Source organism: Dama dama, chromosome 22, assembly GCF_033118175.1.
Source record: "Dama dama isolate Ldn47 chromosome 22, ASM3311817v1, whole genome shotgun sequence".
Lineage (NCBI taxonomy): Eukaryota > Metazoa > Chordata > Mammalia > Artiodactyla > Cervidae > Dama > Dama dama.
The window spans coordinates 7156306-7177027 of record NC_083702.1 but is presented as its reverse complement, the minus strand read 5'-3'; the positions used below and the strand labels follow the sequence as shown (position 1 = coordinate 7177027).

General features: G+C 50.6%; 1 protein-coding gene across 3 annotated transcripts in view; it reads right to left on the bottom strand.

Annotated features, from left to right (window-relative positions):
- The window catches only part of TCF20 (transcription factor 20), an 89738-nt gene that overhangs the window by 1413 nt on the left and 67603 nt on the right, over positions 1 to 20722 (bottom strand). Inside the window, exons 3-5 of one of the 3 annotated variants that reach the window (XM_061124398.1) lie at positions 13221 to 13314; positions 6440 to 6489; positions 5383 to 5510 (exon numbers count right to left, since the gene is read on the bottom strand). In XM_061124398.1, the coding sequence (XP_060980381.1) occupies positions 5427 to 5510; positions 6440 to 6489; positions 13221 to 13314 (228 nt within the window). In that variant the 3' untranslated portion in view covers positions 5383 to 5426. The remainder of the gene's footprint in view (positions 1 to 5382; positions 5511 to 6439; positions 6490 to 13220; positions 13315 to 20722) is intronic. The other 2 variants (XM_061124399.1, XM_061124400.1) reach the window with 2 other exon arrangements.

Genomic DNA, 20722 nt, shown 5'->3' with positions numbered 1-20722 from the left:
CAGCCGGCCCCGGAGACACCCAGGGCCCATGGTGGAGCCGGCTGTGTGTCCCTGGGCCTGAAACAGGGCAGAGGCGGCAATGACCTGGCCAGCCGCACCGGGAATGGACTCAGACTGCCTGTCCCCAGGGCTGTGGAGGGAGCCGAGACCAGGAGAGACTCCCCTGACCCCGGAGGTGGGGCTGCCCGCAGTGGGGCAGCTCTTGGGGTGAGCCTTGCTCAGGACGCTGCCCCCTCCGGCCTACAGCAGGACTCAGCACGAGGGCCCGGGACCTGTCCTCACAGAGGTGGCCGATGTGGAAGAACCAGCTCAGGACCACGCCCGGGTCGCCTCCAGCCACAGGCGGCTCTCACACCTAACAGCGAACACTCCTGGGAGCTCTGGGGAGGGTGGCTCTCAGGTCATCCTCTGGGGCGCCCCAGGCCCTGCCACTGGCGTCTGTCTCTCCTTCCGGCCTGGGCTCCAGGCTTAGGAAGACTCTCCTGGTGACCACGGAGGGTATGCAGGCTTGTACCAAGGGCATCCTCAGGATACTTCATGGGTCCTTACATATGCAAAGATCTCAGAGACACAGCAGTTTCCAAGGAATCCAGTCCAGAAAAATTAAGCCAAGAGCCACGTGTGGGGAGGGGGGCTCACCTGGCTTCTTCCTCAAACCCTTTCCAGTGCCCTCCACCAACCAATAAACCTCAGGAAAACCCAGGCATCACCAGTCCCTTTTCTGCTTATGTAAAACTTACTAATACACAAACTTGTTTAGGCTAGCCTGTGTATACGAGCCAAGAACAGACATCCCACCCGCCGTTGCCAGAAAGAGATTCCTAACTGCTTGGCAGAAAACATGAACAAACAGTAAGAGACTTGCAGGGACAGCAGGACAGTGTCACCGCCCTCAGGTAAAAGCAAACCCTGGGCTTCTGGCTGCCTGGGCCAGTAGCTGAGCAATCCTGCCACAGGCCACAGTGTGGCTTCCCCTGCACCCAGGGGGTCACCCCAGAGCCCCCTCCCCCAGCACTGAGGCTGCCAGGAAAAGGGGAGAAGCAGCCTTCTCTGGTGTCGCCCCAGGAACCAAAGGCCCTCTGTCAAAGTGATACCAGGGAAGGGCTGGCAGGGCGCCTCAAACAAGAACCAAAGGGGTCAAATCTTGCCAGGGATGTGGGCCACGGCAGGAACAGAGGACAGGTGCCCTCACATTCTGCAAAAGCTCGGCTTGTGGAGCAAGGGCCAGGGTGGGGTCTGCCCTCTCCGCAGCGCTTGGCACAGTCTCCGGCCCGTACCCCCCAGAACCCAGGTGGTCTCGGCACCAGGGTCTGCCTGGCTGGCGGGCTCTGCAGGCTGCTGGCCTGGACTCCTTCCCTTGGTGCCACTGTGGCCCATCCACACCCCTGACTGCACCCAGCCTCCGGCCTTCCCCGTAGGGACCTCCCCAGGATCTGATACTTGACAGGCCCAAACTCCTGGTTCCCTGAATACAATGAGACCCTAATGTCTCTGTTATTCCTAAAAACGATTCCTTTAGTAGGAAGAATGGGAAGAAACCTCTTGAAACATCTAGTAGGGGCCAGGCACTCTGCCAGGAGCCCTACAGACACTACTTCACTGGAACACTGCGAGGCCTGCCCCCTGCCCCCCACCCCGCCCCGTTATCTTGGAGACAAGGCCCTGAGAGGGGGCCCTGTGCAGCCCAAAGCCCCGGGCTGGTCAGACTTGGGCCTGGGGCTCACGGCCACAAAGCTCTTCTGACTGGGCCCCTGGGACTCTGCCTCGGAGCCGCCATCACTGCAGGTCTTGTCCAAAGGTGCCGGACGGGGCTGCGGAGGCAGCACCCGGGCAGAGCCGTGGCCCCTGAGAGAGTGGGCGGCCCTCTGTGCTGAGGCCGCTCTCTCCTCTGTAGAGGCACCGGCATGTTCGGCTGTTGGCAACGATTGGGTCTTCATCCCAGGCCCAAGCGTTCCCGTCAGCCTCTTTCTGCTGCCCTTCAGCTTCACCTCAGCCGCCTGGACCTGGGCGGGCCCCCGCCTGGCTGAGGCTGCCCTCGCCTTTGTAAGCTGAGACCTGAGGCTGCTGGGGAGCACGTGAGGAGCCTGCGCCCACCCGACGCCATCAAGTCAGCACCCCCGTCCCTGGGCCGCCCCATGAGGACAGGAACCGCCATGCGCGCCCCGTCCCCCCTGATCCTGAGTCAGTGCCTGAAGAGGCCGAGACAGCCGCCCTGTCCTCATGGGAGGACAGTCGAGTGGAGACGCAGACTGTATGTGAACATGACAGCGACTCGAAAGCGTGGTGACGCCAGGGAGGTGGCAGAGTGGGGACAAGGGGACTGGGAAGGCTGCTCTGAGGACGTGCCCTGAAGCTGAGACCCCCTGAAGCTGAGACCCAGAGCGGAGATGAGGCACAGCGCCGCGGCCCGGGGAGCCGAGTGTGGGCTGAGGAGTCAGAGGAGGTGACCCCAGGGCCTTCGGAGGTGAGCTGAGGAGCTGCACTTGGCCCTACAGGCAGCGGGAACCTCAAGTTGCGGAGAGACAGGAGCCGGTGCAGAGCGTGCGGGGCCGTGGGGTGGGAGGGAAGGGGGACCTGGGACATGATCCCAGTGACTAACCTGGCACCCAGGCCAAGGCAGAGCTGGATGGAGGTCACAGCTTCCTGCCCACGCGGTGGGGGCCGGGTGGGAATGGAGTCCCCGTGTCTACTGCCGATGAGAACGGGGGCCGGGTGAGGAGCCCCGTCCACTAGCCGCCCACCGACCTTTCCTTCCGGGCACAGCTGGCCTGCTGAGGGACTAGCGCCAGGTACCTCACGCGGCACTGGGCGATGAGAACTCGCATCCCCGCGCCCCCAGCCCGGGGTTTTCTGCCAGACAGGGCTGCACCAGGCACGGTGGAGACATCTCTTCATGGAGTCCTCACAAGGTTGGCCACTGTCAGTCCTCTTTTCATAGAAGGAGAAACTGAAGCACAGAGACGCTGAGTGGGCTGACCCTGTCACACCGCAGTCTCCACACAGGAATAACCGCTGCCCCTTCCCCACCGTGTGATGGTGGATCTGCGCCCGCAGCACAGACCCCAAGGTGAATGCTCCCTGAGGGGAGGGCTGCGTCTGTCCCTCACGCTGGGGCTTTCCGCCACCTGCAGAAGGCTGAGGGGCCAACTCAGAAGGGCCCTGCCCTGACATGACAAGCACTTCAGGGGGATGAGACGGCGTTCTGTCCCTCCCTTCCCTCCAAGAGGGAAAGGCCTGACCTCAAACTGAGAGACAGGCCACTTAATCACTCGGCACCTCATTTCTTTGGTATAAACATGACAGCAACACCAACCCTGTGAGCAATGGGCCATGAGGCTTGTTGCCCTATGAGAGCCGAGGGCTCTGGCAGCTGGCAGAGCCCAAGAATGGGCAGAGAGGATGAACAAAATTAAAATTTCCAAGAGGAAACTGGGCCCAGACTTCCTATTTTCCTCAAACACAGGCTGGGACTCCAGGACAGGACCAAAAGGCCCCAGGTAACCCGTGGTTCTCCCCCAGCCGGCTCTTCCCGGACACTTCCGGGAACACTCCCCGGACACTTCAGGGAACTCTCCCCGGACACTTCTGGGAACACTCCCCGTGGCCTCCGCCCCAAGAGGCTCTAAACACTGGGGCCGGGAAGGTGGCAGAGCCGCCCAGAAACAGGGACACACAGAAGGGCCTGGAAACCCCCAGACTGCTGCTGCCTGAGGGTCACTGGACCCCGTGGGTTCTAGAAATGTGGGGAGCTCCCCGTGGTGGCCAGCCTCCCACCCCTGCGCCCCAGAAGAGCAGGAAAGAAGAGAGAGAGCGTGGAGTCCTCACTGGACACATTCATGAGAGCACTGTAACCCTCACGGGCTCGTCACCCAGCAGAGGGCCTTCTCTGGAGGCTGGTACCGGGACCCACCTAAGAAACAAGTTACTTCCCAGATGAAAACTGCCACGTCCCAGATGAAAACTGCCACGTCCCAGATGAATTTTAGGCAGACTCCCACCCCTTGTAACACGGATGCTTAGTCCTGTCTGACTTTTTGCAACCCCACTGACTGTAGGCCTCTAGGCTCCTCTGTCCATGGGATTTTTCAGGTAAGAACACTGGAGTGGGTGGCCATGCCCTCCTCCAGGGAATCTTCTGGACCCAGGGATCGAACCTGAGTCTCCTGTCTCCTGCACTACCCCCGGGGAAGATTTGTAACAAGGGGGAGGGAACATTCCAGACGCTCAGGCACACAGTGCTGCCCCAGAGAGCCAGGCCTTGCACACCTGTGCGTGGGTCGCAGATGCCTGGAATAAACACAGATGCCCTCACCTGAAGAGAGATAATCCCTTAATGAACATTTCTGAAACAACCAGCTGCCCATCCCATCCTGTAGAAGCAAGTGCCCCAGGTTAGTTACATTTTGCTTTTTCTTCTCATAATCTGTTTTGCTTTTTCCTCAGTGACTCAGTAAGGAGGGGGAGGATGTGGAAGGCGGGGTGGGGGTGGGCACTGCGGGCCCACTGCTTCGAGAGACCCAAGTCATATAATCATGCTCTCACAGGCACACGCTACCAGCCCCACCACAGACACACTCATAGAAAGCACAACTCAATCTCCTGAGATTTTTAAAAGTAAAATTAAATGTGGTGCTAAAGTCTACTAAATCTTTGAGGGGATTGTCCTTCCCTTTGTAGTTTTATGAAAGGAATCTTTCATAGCACCGGGAGGCGGGGGAAGATTTCACATAACAAAACTTGGGGAATTTTTTGTTTCTCAAAGGAGAACTCACTCAAAGGTTTAGAGTTGTGGTGGTGTAGTCGCTAAGTCATGACTCTTTGTGACCCCAGGGACTGTAGCCCACCAGGCTCCTCTGTCCACGGGATTTCCCAGGCAAGAATACTGGAGTGGGTTGCCATTTCCTCCTCCAGGAGATCTTCCCAACCAAGGGATGGAACCTGCGTTTCATACACTGCAGGCAGATTCCTTCTGGCTGAGCCACCAGGGAAGCCCAAGCTTTAGAGACATCAAGTAAACTAAAAAAGAAAAGATCTCTGGTGAGAAAAAGATCTTCTGAGACGGGGAAAAAGCGAGGGCTGCAGGCAAAAGCGCCCCCACCTCAGAGGCTCTGTCCTGAAAGCCAGCTGCCCCCAGGAACCCCACCCAAGGCCTGCCTTCAGGAAGAGCTTCCTGGACCCTAGGGGACGATGGAACCATTTTAAAGCCGCACATTATCTTTCTACATGTATTCCAGGGGGCTAAGCAACAATGGAGAAGTATTTTATCCAGCAAGTGTTGACCTCATGCAATTAAAACACCGTGGTGTCTCCTGGCCCAGGTGATCAGGAGGCAGAGGCCATGACACCCCCTCACAGTCCGCAGGGGCGGCGGCCCCGACTCACCTGTGCTTGCTGAACTTTCCATTCCCACGAGCACACTGCCCCCCTCACCCCCGCTCCGACTGCTCTGTGCTGAGGCTGCCTTTCGCTGTCTTGTTCTGCAAGGGGGGGACAGGGCATGGGAGGGGAGGCTGACGCCGGCAAAGCCAAGGAGACGAGACAGGAGGGACAGAGAACGAGCGTGCGGGTCAGGGCAGGCGGAGGTGAGGCGAGGAACGCACATGGAAAAGGAAAGAAAAAGCAGAGAGTCAGTACTGAACGACATACAGGAGATACTCAAGACAGGGCAAAAGACTGAGGCAAAATGTGACCCTTCAAAAAGGGAAGTTTAAAAAAATAAAAATGCAAATTAAGTAAAAAATAAAGAGAAAATTGTAAGATCCAAGGATCCATCCCGGGAAATAATTTTTAAAGAGAAGCATCAGTAAGCATCCTTCAGAAGCAATTTGAGGGCAGACCGTCAGGATGACCTCTTTCTAGCACCTTCTGGCCCCACTGAGCAGACTGAAGGCTGTGAGCACCGGCGGCCACCAGGGGTCAGTGTGACCTCAGCCGGAGGAGAGCCGCCGCTGCAGGAGCGCCAGACGGAGGGCTCCCCGGGCCCAGCCCTTCCTGGGGTCCCTTCTCCACACCCTCCCCTCTCCACACCCGTGAGTGGTGTCTTGGAAACAGGCCATTCACACACTCCGCCCGCATCTTTCTTCCCTTCCTAAATTTGAGAGGTGACCAAGAGACCAACTCTTGAACCAAATGCAGACACCATGGGCTGCGCCTGCAGAAGCAGAACCTGGCGGGGACGGTGTTTCCCCGAGAGCCGGCGTCAGCTCTCTCTAGCCCGTGAAGACGCCTCTGCTCTGCATCCGGGCCTGCAGCCAACCGCACCCCACGCCAGTCTGTGGTCTGGGGTTCCACTAAACTAAGGTGGAAACCAGGCGTTTCACGCGTTTCTCTTAACAGATAAAAATACCTTCTCCCCGGCGCCCCCACCGCTCGGTGCTGACTCCACATCACGGGCTCCCTCCCGTCCGCCCCCCGCGCCGGGCCCTGCAGGCTGACTCACCTTGTGCTTGGGGCACCTCACCGAGAAGTTCTCCTCGTGGAGCAGGCAATCTGCAAGACAGAGCGGGCGGTCAGGGGCGGCGCGGGCAGCCCGGGGGCGCGGGGCGCGGCACAGCCCGGGGCCCCGCACTGTGGTTTCTAATAGGGGAACACGAGAGATACCCCCAAATAGCCTGGGGCACCTCAACATGGCGCAGGATCAGTCGGTGAGACAAGGTTTCAGAGTGGGGAAAAGACGAGACAGACTGCTCCAACACAGACGCGTGCGCGCACACTCCGTGTGTCACAGTGTCGGTGTGAGGAAAACAGGACGGAGGAAATCCACCAAAACAGGACAGTATCCAAACCCTTACTCTCTGGACAGTAAGATTATAGGTGACACTAATTTTATTTTTTCTGTATTCCCATGATCACATCCTGTTATTTTAACAATCTCCAGTTAAATGTTCTTTTTAGAATTTCTTATCCTAGGCTAAGCCCACTCCACAGGCCCACGCCAAGGCTTCCTTGTGGAAACACTGAATCTGCAGGCCTCTTTTCTCCTGTTGAGTCACAGGTCAGAGGCTTCGAAAGGAGGCCAGGCCCAGCCCTGCTGCCGCCCTCTCCCCCCAACCAAGGAGATGCTGGAGAAGCTCCGCAAGCCACGCTCAGGGCTTCAGAGGAAAGTGAACCCCCCCGAGGGGCTGTGAATCCTCAGCCCTAGAGCCAGAGGTGGTGGCAGGACGTTAATACTGGTCACACGTTCTCAGCGAGCTCCCAGGCACCATGGCAGGAGGCGGCATAGTTAGCCTTGTTAAATTTACAATTTAACTCAGCTTTAAAGCGAGGTCCAGAGGAGTGGCCTGTGTAGCCACAGATTTCAAGTGAAATAATAAGCAGCAAGGGGACACACAAATGGAAACTTCTGAGGCCCTCTACATTTTATGTAAACCAACAGAGACCCTCCCACAATTTGGCTGAGCCACCTCCCCTCTGGAGTCCCAGGATCCTAGGACTGGGCAGGTTTAGTCCTCTCAGCCCCAGGCAAGCCTGAGGGCTTGGGAAACAGCAAGTCCTGCTCATCTTTGCCTCACCCCCCACCCCCAAGCAAACAGCACAGAAGTAAATGAAATGTGCTAATTTACAACCCACAAGTGCACGGTGTGACCCAGGCTCCTGTCGCTCCAGTTGGTCAGAGAGCTTCCGGGCAGCAGGGACAGACAGCTGGAGCCCGAAGGAGGCGCCTTTGTCTCACCTGGGCGATGGCCGCAGCATGCCGACAGAGACGGCACAGGCCACACGCGGTGAGGCCACCGTCCCACCCCAGCGGTTTACAGAATTGAGGAGGGGGCGTGTAAGTTGGAAAAGATACCATCAGGAAGGCAGAGGTCTGAGAGGGTCCTCACACAGCCACGGAACAGTGACCGGCAGCGATGAGCCATTAGTAAAATGTGCTTCTAGTTGGGAAACATGTCCCCACGAAGTTAAAAGCAGAAAAGAAATGAAACACTAGAAGTGCACGCTAAAGGCAACTTGGAACTAGTGCCTGGTATTTCTGGAAACGGAGTGTCCTGAACCAATCTACGAGACCTTCTGGCAAGGCCTCCCACGCAGGCAAAGGCGCTCCTCACTCTGGTGAGGTCACAGGCCTGCAGGACGTGCACTTCCCCTTCCTGGCAGGACGAGAAGCACGGCTGAAGAGTGCAGCCTCCGCCAGGGGCCGGGGAGCCTCTTCTTGACTGCCTCCCGCCAGCCTCCGCCAGGGCAGGGGGAAGAGGGACGGGAGGTTCGCAGCAGGCGCCGGCCGCTCACTGGCTTCCATGAGCCCCTGGCCTACCCAGTGCAGAGGGCCCGGTCAGCACTTTCCCACGGTGAAGTCAGATCACCACACAGGCCGGCAGAGACTCACCAGGTTGTTGAGCTGGCAGGGTGGCTTCCAGACACAGACACCAACACCCCAGGCTGGTGCTCCACTTTTGAGAGTCCTCTCTAGGTGTAGGGGCAGAGGACTCTGCTGAGCTCCTGGCAACGAGCTACGTGGAGCCTCAGATACCCACGTGCACCCACAGATGCTCCAGCTAGGGTGGTGAGCCCAAGAAGGGAGAAAACGGAAGGGTGTCTAGTATCCTTGGGATCTGCCAAGCCCCGGCAGTCTCCAGCTCAGCTACAGTCTCTCAGGGCGACACTGAGTGCTCACACTGGCAAAACCAGGCTGGGACTGGGGGATCCGCCAGCCTCACCAAGCAGCAGTCTCCTGGGGCCATAGGAAGGGGGAAGAGGGCAGAAGCAAAGCCTTGAACTGGCTTCTGTGATGCAGACAGCTCCTCTCCAGGGAGTGGCAAGACCACCGGTCGTTTCACAGAGCCCATCAGGGGCCCTAAACCTGCTACCAAGACCAAAGTTGGCAGAGAGGAGCAGCTTTAAAATGCTGCAGGAAGGGAGGCCGCAGGTGAAATTCCCAGCTGTTTCCTCATGAAGCCCCTCTGGCCAAGATCCTTGACGCACGGCGGGATTACTGCTGAGCCACCACAGTCTTCCGTCTCTGGTCTCTGTGTTGCGGCTCGCTGCATTAAACACGTTCCAGCTTTTTCTTTTTAAACCGGCGCTCCTGCTCTTATTACTTCCTCTTCCTCTGGGAGACAAATCCCGTGTCTGTGACGTAACGAGCAGCACCAGAGAGCAAACCATGACGTCACAAGTGTGTGACTGCGGTTAGCAGGAGCCACAGATCCTTAGGTTTCCATGGAGATGCGCCCAGAGGTAAAAGTTTTCCCTTCAATACCAACGGCTTTCTAAGGTTTGGGCAGCTGGCAAGAAGGCAGAGATGAAAATGCTCTACTGTTCCTTAGTTTGCACAGAGACGGGGGACTTGACTAGAGGACTTATTTTTTTTATAATTAGAAAGAAAAGAAATCAGTGAAGGCTTTTTCAGACACAAAGACTCACCACTTACAGAATTCCTGGGAAGACTGTGGATAGATCCAGACATCAGTCCGCAGAGTGATGCGGGCTCTGGGTCACTGTGACTCAGGTCATCAGAGAGACCAACAAACGCCCCAGACTTGGTCACCCTGCGAAGCTGCTGCTCTGGGGCCAGCCCCGTGTGGAGGAGCAGAGTGTGCAGCGGCTGGGGCAGCAAAGCCAGAGGGCCAGGGCCCCGACCTGGACAGCCCCCTCTACCTGGACACTTGGCCACCAACTTCTGCCAGACAGAGATGTTACCAGCTTACCTGGCAGGCCACAACAGACAGGCTCAAAGAGAGCAACGACGAAGTCACTGACTTCCTGACCCTCAGCTGGCGAAGTCAGCCCTGCCTCCTCCGTCAGAGGGAGGAGAGCCCAGGGCCTTTCCCAGAGAACCTCCACCGCCCCGCCTGGCCAAGGTGGCGCCAGGCCTGTGCTGCCAGCCACCAAGGGAAGTAAGATAAAATAAGAACTCTCTCCCTTCCGAGCACTCAGTGGTGACACGTGGCTTATGGCTGCTGTATCGGACAGTACAGGTCTAGAACATTCCCCCACGGCAGCAAGTTTACCGAGCAGCACTGCTCCACCCCTGGAGGCAGGCGCCCCAAGTGCGCGCTGGGAGCACACCTGCGGGGCGAGGCGGCCTGCCTGCTGCCCACCTGGCGCTTCTGGGCAGAGCCCCTGTGCAGGAGACCTCCGCTCACTGGCCACTTAACGGGGGGAGGAATTCTTGCTGCATTTCACTCATAGAACTTACAAACCACCGCCAAAAACCCGAGCCTTAAAAATCTTCATTTAAAGACCACGAAGCTTAAACTAGAAAAAGAAACAAAACATTCTGACAGCACCCTGACTGTATCATGAAAGTGAGAAAAGGCAGTGGTTGGCTCTGAGGGAGAAGGATTTAGCAGCTGTTCTATAGAACACCCCAGACCATGGTCCAGGTGAATTATAGCTCAGATTCAACCTGGAAACACGCAGAGGAGGACAGAGGACAGAAGGGACAGACCGGAACCCAAACTCCCTGAGCTGACGTTTCAAGGCTCTCTTCTCATGCCCACTTTCCCCTCTGGTCACATGGGGTCCTGGCCACCAGCTGCCCTTCTGCGTGTGCAAACATACTTTCACCAGAATCTAACTTCAGCATGAAGTTAAGAGCATTGTCTTTCTCTATCTTTCTTGTTTTTTGGCTGTGCCGTGTGGCTCGTGGGGTCTTAGCTCCCAACCAGGGACGGAACCTGGGTGCCTGGCAGTGAAAACCCAGAATGCTAACCCCTGGATCGCCAGGGAATTCCCTTTCTTATTCTTTTCAGCTGCAGCCCCTACAGAAACCTGGAAAGAAGAGAACAGGGAGGAGGAAAGGAGGGACAATGAGAAGGATGTGAGGGGCAAGGAGCAAATGTAGGTGAGAGGGGTGAAGGGTAGTCGAGGGGAACTTGGATTCCTCCTTGCCTGCCAGATCCGACTCCAAGTGCTCTGTGCTCTGCACGGCTGTCACCTGCTCAGCCCCCAGGCTCCGTCAGCACTCTCATCTGTCTTCCCCTTTTCTCTCCCTGCATCCTGACTGCCAACATTATGAGCGACCTGCTAGGTGAAGGTGTCAGACCCATCTAACACTCAAAAAGTAACTGGTGAAGACAATCAACAAAGAGCTATGCGTCAGGAGAAAGAAAGAGGATTCTCCCAGGCACTGAAGCTCTGAGTCAGACTCAAGTCTCCTGCACTGCTCCCTGGATGGCACTTCTCAGACAGAAGGGGTCCTTCTTTCAGCAGTCGTCACACTGCAGAACACCACTCTGATTACCTCCAGAGACCTGGAAAAATGTCTGACAAAATCCAACACCAGTTCATGATAAAAACACACATCAAACTAGGAGCAGAAGGGAACCTCCTCAGCTACATCAAGAACGTCTGTGAAAATCCCACAGCTATCATCAAAAGGGCTCAGAAACAAGGCAAGCGTACCAGCTCGTGTCACTTCTATCCAACGTTATGTGGAAGATCCAGCCAGAGAACTAAGGCATCTATCTGACTGGAAAAGAAGTACAACGACCTATTTGCAGGTGACGTATCTTATCTATAGAAATCCACTAAACCGCTATTAGAACTAATCCGTGAGTTGAGCAGAGTTCCAAGATCCATGATCAATACATATACCTTAATCAATTATACTTCTATACACTCACAGTGAACAACCTGAAAACTGACTTAAAAAAAAATTCTATTTATAATTGTACTAAAAATAATAAAAATACTTAGGAATAAATTTAACAAAGAAAGTGCAAAACGTCTACCCTGAAATTTACAAAACAGTATTGAAAGAAATTAAAGACTGAAATGAATGGAAAGACAGATACCTCATGATCATGGACTGAGGAATACATTATTACCAAGATGGCAGCGCTCCCTGTGATTTTCAGAATCAGTGTAATCACTATCCAAGCTTGAATGACTGTTTCCCCTCTCACCCACAGAAATGGACAAGCTGATCCTAAAATTCATCACAGAACAGCAAAAGATCCAGAAGAGCCAAAACAATCTTGGAAAAAAGGAACAAAGTTGGAGGACTCCACTTTCCACTTTCAAAGTCTACTACAAAGCTACCATGATCGAAACAGTGTGGTACTGGAGAGTCCAGAAATAAGCCTACACACCTACAGTCAACTGGTTTTCGACAAAGGTGACAAGGTGAGTGAATGAGCAAAGAGCAGCCTTTCCCACAAATGGTGCTGGGACAACTGGGATCCATGTGGAAAGCAATGAACTGGACACCACATACAAAAAATAGCGCAGAACAGACCAAAGACTCAAGTAAGGGCTAAAACTAAAAGCATAGATATATAATCTTTGTGATTTTGGATTATGCAATGGTTCTTAAATGTAAGAAAAGCAACAAACAGCATAAGCAGGAAAATAAAAATAAACTGGATTTGCTTAACGTCATTAGCCACTAGGGATGTGCAAACCCAAATCACAAAACGAGACACCGCTTCATGCCCATGAGGACGGCCATGGTGAAAAAGACAGATTAAAAACAGGTGCTGGTGATGATGGAGAAACTGGAACCCTCACACATTGCTGGAGGGATGTAACATGACTCAGCCACTTTGAAGAATGGTCTGATCATTCCTCAAACGGTTAAACAGAGTTACCATGTGACCTCAGAATACCACCCCTAGGTTTATGCCCAAGAGAAATGAAAACAGTAAGTACACACAGAGACTTGCCTATGAGTGTTCACAGCACCACTATTCATGATAAAAAAGTGGAAAACCTAAATGTGCATCAACGGAATGATAAATAAAATATGGTGTATCCTTACAATAAAATACTGTTCAAAAATAAAATGAAGTACTGACGCATGCTGTGATGTGGATAAATCTGAGAGCCTGGAAACGAAGTGATACAGAAGCCCGTCATGAAGACCACATATTGTGTGATTCCACGTACATGAAATGTCCAGAATGGACAAATCCACAGGGATAGAGCAGGCTCGTGGTTGCCAGGGGGCGGAGGGTAAGAGAGACCACCAATGGGTAGGAGTTTAAGAGGTGATGAAAATGCTCTAAAATTAACTGCGATTTTGTGCCTGCACCACTGTGAATAAGATGGTAAAAATCGCTGAATTGTACACTTAAGTAGTTGAATCTTTTATGAATTACAAAACTTATAAAAATCATCCCACTTAATTCATCTTTGGTACCTTATCTGCATTCCTTCAGAATTTACAAATAGAACAGGGTTAGATGAGACAAAACAAACAATAAAGAAGACAGAGAATCAAAGTGGATGTCCTACCCTTCAGATGTTCTGAACAAGGGTCCGTGGTCCCCTCTTACCTGCGTCAATGGCACACGGGTAATGGTATCGGAAGGAGCAGCCTTTGTTGTAGCAGCCCAAGGTGGCGCCCGCCTCCTGGCAGTGGGAACATTTCTGCAAGGGAGGAAGAAGTCAGGCGTGTCAGCATCCCAGACACCCTCTCCTCCAGGCCTGCCCCAGACCCCGCCGGTCAGACCTCAGCGCGTGTCCCAGCGGTTACCGGAGTCTGGCGGCAGGGCGGGCTGTCAATTTCCAACCGCCACTCACTGACCACATCATGGAAGCCGTCCAGCAGCAGCGTTTCAGGCCAGGCCTCCCGAACGTTCACAAATAAATCAAACAGAGCAACACACAGGCCCCCAGCCCTGCCTCTGGTGTTCCTGCTGCCTGCCCGCCCGCCATCTGCCTGTCCTTCCCTCCATCCTCACCGCTCTGGTGAACTGCTTACAGATCCTGCCCGTCTATTTCTGCTGTGGAAGTCTGGGGTAGGAGGAGAGGGTGAGATAGTAGAGTTATATATAAGTCTTTTAGAATTAAAAGTGGAATTTAGTTTCTAGTTCCTATTTTTGTAAGAAGAATTTATTTTTATTCTGCTTATCCCAAATGCCCAATACAAGTATATTTCTCTTTTCAGAAAATACAGGCTCCTGTGTGCACACGGTATTTTTACACCCAAATCCTATTTTAAAGGCACTAGGAAACCTGCCATGAATTTCTGGCTGAGACATGATCCTGTAATTGAGATGCCCCTCCTCCTATGTTCAGGTTTTCATGCAGCGGGGCACACCTCTAGCGAGTGATGCGGCTGCCCATGCGTGCTCGTTCTGTGTCCTGTCAACAAGAATCACATTTGTGAAATGAGCCCCACTGGCCCCACTGAGGAAAGGCGCAGACTCTTCTGGGGGCTGAGGCCACATAGATGAGGCTACCTGAACGATGTGGATCCTTGTTCTTGATTCTAGGGAAAATAAAAGTGCTCCATAAACAGTTCCACTTGTGGAAAATGGCTTCTCCCCCAACACACACCACAACCCTCCTGGGACAAGGGGACCAGAGGGCGCCCTTCCAGGTCCATGTGGCACACAGGCCGGCAGCAGTCAGGAACGCCTCACCAAGGGGGGTTCGTGAAGCCTGCCTGGACGGAGCCATGGAGTGGACACCCCTAACCCACAGCGGCAGCAGTAGGGTGACAGTGAGCGGGATCGAGCGCCCCGACACTGACGCCGATGGAGAACCACACGGACGCCAGCCATAGCGCGGCCCCGAGCACACCCTGCACCGCGCGGCGGGCATTGCTGCATGTGCCCCGTCTGGTCATAACCAGTCTGTGACAGCCCCGCTCTCAGACGAGGTACCTGGAGCCTCATAAGGGGAGAAACCCGCGCCCGGTCAGAGCCAGTCCTGGCTGACCACACCTGGCCTCCTCCAGAGGCAACCGGGGTAGGAACAGGGTGCTGGGAGAGCCCTGGAGAGCGACATCCTTCCGGGTGTTGATAACCACGTGCCCCCACACCCTTGCCAAGAAATAAAGGCTTCCGGCCCAGGGTAAACCCAGGGCGGCTGGCAGCGTCTCAGGCAGCCCTTGTCAGTGCCACAGGGTGCCTTCGGAACACAGGTCTCAGTCGTCAGCCAGAGAGAAGGAACATGGCTAACTCCTCCACGGTCACCCACAGCCCTTTCCGCTACACCCCTTCTCCTGAAGGAGCCCTGACGGTCAGCCACCCAGGGGGCTCCTGCTCCGGGCCCTCCCTGCTCTGGTGGCCACTGAGGAGTGGGTGTGTCAAACCTTTCTGGTAGTAACGTCTGAAGAGAACAGAACTTCTGAGAAAGTTTAGGCCTCTACCAAGGGACAGGAAGACTTTTCACTCGGCCTCTGTGAGGAGGGTATGGTGAGATCTGTCGCAACCATCTCATCACCACAGGGGACAGCCCGGGAGACAGAGCCCAACCTGCTGAGAACTGCAGCGAGACACGGCGGACAGAGCCTGGATTTCTGGGACATAATTGAGCACCAGGACCACCTGTGTCCAGACCTGTTGAGGAGGACACTTTTCTTAAAACACACACACACACACTTTTTTGTTTAACTCTGTAACTTGCAGTCCAAATATCCTGACAAGCAGGAAGGGACCCAGTGCTTGAGGCCCTGCTGTATTTGGTTACAGGTGTGGACTCTGGAATCCAAGTCACTCCTTGGTGAAGTGACTCCACTGCTGCCCATCTTTGTGCTGTTCTTGGTCAGAGTCCTAACCTTTGTCTCTTCAATCTGCAGATGTGGACCTGATAGTATGATCTACCTCAGAGAGATGTTGGGAGGGTTGAATGTGTTAATCCAGGCTTTTAACAGTGGCTGGATCAAAAGTGCTCAGCAAACCTGACCCAAGGACACCCATGTGCCAGACACAGGCCGACAAAGAGCCAACAGCGGAGCAGCCTTGTCATTCCCTTGGGTCTGAACACTGTCCATTTCCTTCCCACCTCAGCACATACATGCCTCTGTGCCCCTGGCAGGGCTTCACAAAACTTCTTGCCCAGAACCAGCCCACAGGCCCCATTTTTCTCAGAGGAAAAAAAAAAAAAAAGCAAACTCCCTCACCAGGAAATGACATCAGTAAAATGATGCTTGCTTCTTCTGATTAAAAAACAAAATAAAACAAAACCATGCAATTAATTTACTGTTTTTACTTCCAGAGGAGAACGACCCTGCAGGGCCTATTCAGGCCTTAGAGAAAGGACCTTATAGCATTTAGCTCAGTGCTTCTTCAAGTGTGGTCCTTGAACCAGCAGCATTGTCATTACCTGGAAACTTGTTAAAAATGCAAATTTTGGAATTCTGGGCAGATTGTAGAGTAGGTAGCACCAGGAACCTGTCTCCACGCCCAGACAATAACTGCACTGGTAGAATCTATCTGATGTAACTGCTCCAGAGCCCTGGAGTCTGTTGAAGGCCTACAACTTCACAGGGAGACATGGATGGAAAATGGCAGTTGATTCTGCCCATCTCCCCTACTTCCAGCCAAGTGCAGGCAACCTAACTTTATAACTTTGTAAGTTAAGGAACTACAAAAAGAACAAAACTAAACCCAAAGTTAGCGGAAGGAAGGAGATAATAAGGACTGAAACAAAGATAAATGAAACAGAGAACAGACTATAAACAGAGAAAAACCAAACTGAGGATGTCACTATTGATTCTACATAAATAAAAAGGATTAAAGAGAGTACTATGAGCAACTGTTGGAGAAGGAAATGGCAACCCACTCCAGTATTCTTGCCTGGAAAATCCCATGGATGGAGGAACCTGGTAGGCTACAGTCCGTGGGGTCGCAAAGAGTCGGACACGACTGAGCGACTTCATATCATATCATATCATATGAGCAACTGTACACCGGTAAACTGCATAATCTACATGAAATGGACAAATTTCCAGAAACACAAAATCTACCAAGGTTAAATCACAAAACTCCCAAAAAAGAAATACCCTGAACCTGATGATGTCTTCATCGGTAAATTTCACCCAGTGTTTAAGAAAGAACTAACACCTGTCCTTGTGAAACTTCTCCCAAAAACTGAAGAGAAGGGGATATTTTCAAAATCATTCTAATGAGGCCAGCACTAGCAGATACCAAAGCTAGAAAAAGAAAATCACACACACAGACACACAAACCCAACAGACAAATATCCTTTATGAACACTGATGCAAAAATCCTCAACAAAACACTAGCAAACAGAATTCAACAACAGCACCTGATTATATGTGCTGACCAAGATTATATATCCTGACCAAGCGGGGTTCATTCCTGGACTGCAAGGATGGTCCAACATGCAGAAATGGGTCAGTGTGATGTGCTATGTCAATGGCATGCAGGAAATAACTACATGAACACCTCAATAGATGCAGAAACAGCATCTGACAAAATGTAACACCCTTTTATGATAAAAACACTCAACAAACTAGGAATAAAAGGAAATAAAAGAAATATATGAAAAACCTACAAGGAACATCATACTCAATGGTGAACGACCAGCAGTGTTTCTTCTAAGATGAGGAGCAAACAAGGACACTTGCTTTCACCACTTCTAATCAACATAATAATTTCTAGCCAGAACAATTAAGAAAGAGAAGGAAATAAAAGGGGTTCAAACTGGAAAGAAAAAGGTAAAATTATCTGCTTGAAGATATGAATCTTATGTTTATAAAAACCCTAGAGTTCACACTCACACACACACACACACACACACACCCCTAGAATAAATGAATTAATTCAATAAATGAATAAATGAATTCCGCAAAGTAGCTAGTTTAACACAGAAAAATCAGTTGCCTTTCTATACATGAACAATCTGAAAAAGAAATTACAAAAACAATTTGATTCTCAATAGCATCAAAAAGAATAAAATACTTAAGTATTAACTATGGAAGTGAAAGACTTGGGCAATGAAAACTACAGAACATTGCCAAAAGGAATTAAAGAAGACACGAATGGAAACACATCCTATGCTCAATGATTAGAAAATTTAGTATTATTAAAATAGAGTGACCTACAGAGTCAACACAATCAAAATCCCAACAAAGTTTTTTTCAAAAGTCGAAAAAGCTATCCTAAAATTCATGTGGAATCTATTTTGTTGCTGTTGGGCCTCATAGCTTGCAGGATCTTAGTTCTCTGACTAGGGATTGAACCTAGGCCCTCAGCACTGAAAGCATGGAGCCCTAACCACTGGACTGCCAGGGAATTCCCACGTGGAATCTTAGGGAAACCTGAATAGTCAAGACAATCTTGAAAGAAAAGGAACAAAACTGGAGGACTCATGCTTCTAACTTCAAAGCTACCGTAATCAACAGCGTGGCGCTGGCATAAAAACAGAGATAGACCAACAGAATAGAATAGAGCGCCCAGAAATAAACCCTTCCACATATGACCAAACAATTTTTGACAAGGCTGCCAAGATCATCCAATGAGGAAAGGACAGTCTTTGCACCAAATGGTGCAGGGAAAACTGAATATCCACATGCAAAAGAATGAAGTTGGACCTTTACCTAACAGCATACACAAAAATCAACTCAGAATGGATGAAGGACGTAGATGTGAGACCTAAAACAATAAAGCTCTTTGATGAAAACGTGACCCCAAAGTTTCACGACACTGGATGGGCAATGATCTTTTTTTGGGGTTATGAACCTAAAGTTCCACATAACAAAAAGTAGACAAATTAAACTTTATGAAAATTTTAAAATGTTGTACATCAAAATAATTGTCAACAGAGTAAAAAGGCAACCTACAAGTTGGGAGAAAATATTTAAAAATCATCTATCTGATAAGGGATTAATATCCAGAATCTAGAGAGAACTCCTAAAACTCCACCAAGTAATAACAACAAAACCCCCAAGCAAAACAAAAAACCCCAACCCATTTCAACAGTGGGCCAAGGACTTCAACAGATACTTCTCCAAACAAGGTAGACAAATGGCCAAAAAACAGGAAAAAATGCTCAACATCACTCGTCAGTACCGAAGTGCAAATGAAAACCAAAACGAGACTCAACTACTGTCAAACAGGAAACAACAGTGTGGTGAGGATGTGGCAAAACTGCAACACTCAGGCACTACTGGTGGGAATCTAAAATGGTACAGACACTGGAAAACTATACGGTAGTTCCTCAAAAAATTAAAAATAGAATTACCATATAATCCAGCAAGTCCACTTTTGAGTATATATCTCACCAAAATGAAAGCAAAGTCTGAAAAGTATCTGTACACCCTTGTTCGTAGCAGCATTATTCACAATACCTAAAATATGGAAGTAATTCAAGTGTCCATTGATGAATGAATGGATAGTGAAGTACAGTATACACATACAAAGGAATATTGTTTGGTCATAAAAAGGAAGGAAATTCTGACACACGCTGTACCTTGAGGAGATTGTGCCAAGTTAAGTAAGTTAGTCAGCAAAAATCAAGTAACACACTACCCAACTTATATGAGTTATTCAGAATAATCATAGTATAATAGTGGTTGCCATAGTCTAGAGGGAGGAGAAACTGTGGAGTCTTGTCTAATGGATACAGAGTTTCAGTTCTATAAGATGAGAAAGAGCTATGGGAATGTAGACCACACAACAGCCTGAAGGTATTTAACACCACTGAACTATGTACTTAAAAACAGTTAAACCAGGACTTCCTTGGCCATCCAGTGGTTGACTCTGTACTCCCAATGCAAGGGGTATGGGTTCAATACCTGGTTGGGGAACTAAGAGATCCTGCATGATGTGTGGCACAGCCAAAAACAACAAAAAATGGTTAAACCTACAGCTAACATCAGACTCAACGGTGAATAGCTGAAAACATTTCCTCTAAGATCAGGAACAAGACAAGGACCCCCACTCTCTCCACTTTTATTCAACATAGTTTTGGAAGTCCTAGCCACAGCAATCAGAGAAGAAAAAGAACAGGAATTTAGGTTGGAAAAGAAGTAAAACTGTCACTGTTTGCAGATGACATACTAAACACAGAAAATTCTAAAGATACTAACAGAAAACTACTAGAGCTCAGCAGTGAATTCAGTAAAGTTTCAGGATACAAAAACAAAATTAATACACAGAAATTTGTTGCATTGCTACAAATACACACTGACAACAAAAGATCAGAAAGAGAAATTAAGAAAACAATCTCACTTATCATCACATCAAAAAGAATAAAATCAGGAATTCCCTGGTGGTACAGTGGCTAGGACTCCATGCTTCCAATGCAGGGGGCATGAGTTCGATCCCTGGTCAGGGAAGATACCACCTGCCTCCAGGCAACTGAGCCCGTGTATCACAACTACTGAACCTGCACTGTACAGACTGCAAGCCACAACTGCTGACGTCACCTGCAGCGGGGCACAGCCAAAAAGTAAAACAAAACAAAAAAAAAAGAATGAAATTAGAACATTATCTAACACCATATACAAAAATAAACTCAAAATAGATTAAAGACCTAAACGTTAAGACTGGATACTATAAATATAACTCCTAGAGGAAAACACAGGCAGAACACTCTTTGACATAAATTGCAGCAATATCTTTTTGGAGTCGCCTCCAAGAGTAACGGAAATAAACAAATGGGATCAAATTAAACTTAAAAGCTTTTGCACAGCAAACGAGACCGTAAACAAAATGAGAAGAGAACCTACAGAATAGGAGAAAATATTTGAAAATGATGCAACTGACAAGGGGTTAATTTCCAAAATATACAAACAGCTCATGCAGTTCAATATTAAAAAAGTAAACCACCCAATCAAAAAATGGATGGAAGATCTAAATAGACATTTCTCTAAAGAAGACATACAGACAGCCAATAGGCACATGAAAAAATGCTCAACATCACTAATCACTACAGAAATGCAAATCAAAACTGCAATGAGGTACTAACTCACACTGGCCAGAATAGCCATCATTTAAAAAAAAAAACAAAAAACTGCAAATAATAAATGCTAGGGAGGATGCGGAGAAAAAGGAATCGTCTGGTGGGAATATAAATGTAC